Source organism: Colias eurytheme, chromosome 27 (genome assembly GCF_061535395.1).
Source record: "Colias eurytheme isolate Ceu_HAF_F1 chromosome 27, ilColEury1 Martin Lab GWU primary, whole genome shotgun sequence".
In the NCBI taxonomy this organism is placed as follows: domain Eukaryota; kingdom Metazoa; phylum Arthropoda; class Insecta; order Lepidoptera; family Pieridae; genus Colias; species Colias eurytheme.
In genome coordinates, this window is record NC_143006.1 from 7,158,549 (window position 1) to 7,160,034 (window position 1,486).

At 30.2% G+C, this 1,486-nt stretch overlaps 1 protein-coding gene across 1 annotated transcript; it reads left to right on the forward strand.

Moving 5' to 3' along the window:
* Positions 1 to 442: 442 nt before the first annotated feature.
* LOC149896963 (uncharacterized) lies at positions 443 to 1,168 on the forward strand. Its single transcript, XM_090117236.1, has one exon. It carries the CDS (start codon positions 443 to 445, stop codon positions 1,166 to 1,168), a length of 726 nt encoding a protein of 241 aa, XP_089973362.1.
* The last annotated feature ends 318 nt before the right edge of the window (positions 1,169 to 1,486 follow it).

The window sequence follows — 1,486 nt, forward strand, 5'->3', positions numbered from 1 at the left end:
CTCAAAGGACTTATTGCCTAGGAATATTATAGAAAATGGCCGCTTTTTATTCCGCTGTGTAGTAGGATTCCGGGATAATAATATGTGCGTATGTGTTATATAAAATATTAAAACTTATGAATAATAAAGTTTCATTACAAATGAATATGGCTAAAAATTTATTAATAACAGAATAATTTAACAAAAACTTTTTAATAAATAATAATATCACGTTAGCCTAAACTTCCACAGAGATTTATCTCTGTCGAAGTTATGTAGTATGTTTTCACATATTTACTCACTATTTATAGTGAGTAAATATGTGAAAACATACAATACAAAAATAATATTTTTATTGTTCCATATATTTTTGTTATCAATAATAACTTGCTTCCATTTACATGCAATATCAATATTTTACGCCGATCCACGCTCAAATGCATTATTTCAAAACTTTCAAATAATGTTCATAGTGAATTTCATTTTGTTTGTTGTTTTAATCAAAAATATCACAGCAGATGAAGAAAATGCACAAAAGAAAATCGAAGATTTAGAAAAAGAGAAGAACGATCTTTTCTTCAAAATCAATGATGCTATTGACAAGAATATCGAGTCGTTTAAAATACTCAATGAAACAGAAGCCATTCTTGCTGCTGATTATTTGAAAGACCTAAAAGAACAATTGCAAGAGTTAAATAAAACAGATGGAGCGCCTGATGTAGAAAATGTAAACGTAAACGAAACAACAGAATTTCGACGTAAATCTAAACCAAAAAATAAAGAAGACTTCGTGAAACATATGGAAAAGATTCTAAAACCGAAACACGTCTCACAGAAGAAGTTGAAAGAGATACTGGAAACCCGTGACAGAGTGAAAATCAAACTAGACGAATGGCTCGAAGAACGGAAAAGGGAAAAGGAGAGGATAAAAAAATATAAAATGGAAATGAAGTACCTACAAAGAATGGGGAGGATTGAAAAGTGTCCAAGATTAGGTTATGGAACTAGAAAAAAGTCTGATAAGAGTGACTACGTTAGTTGTAAGAAGAGATACAAGTCTAGATATGATAAGATGTGTTCGCCGGGAACTAAAGATCCGAATAGACCGTTGAAAACTCGCACTAAAGGGAGAAAACTGTATCCATGCTGTAGAAAATGTTGTAAAAAATCGTATTTGGGATGTCTTTAACTAAATATAGTTTTAGTATCTAGTCTGAAATTTCTTCATTCATTCACAGAGAGTGTGAATCATTTATTTGTTCAAAGTAAAACGTCTAGAAAAATAGTTTTTTCATAGTCCTAATTGGTACTTACAAGTAAAATTAAATTACGAAAATATTGACTTGCCGTTAAAAGAATGTAAACTTAGAGCCTGTAATAATTTTTCTGAGCACACTACATCTTTACATTTCTACGCTGAACACAAAATTCAATCATCCTTTTTGAATTAGTACTACGTCCATGTTAATTATCATTTGTAATTCAAAAGTACTAACACAAATACAGC

What these genes read in the sequence shown, in the direction of transcription:
- LOC149896963 (XM_090117236.1), top strand. Translation starts at nt 443, where the DNA reads ATGTTCATAGTGAATTTCATTTTGTTTGTTGTTTTAATCAAAAATATC.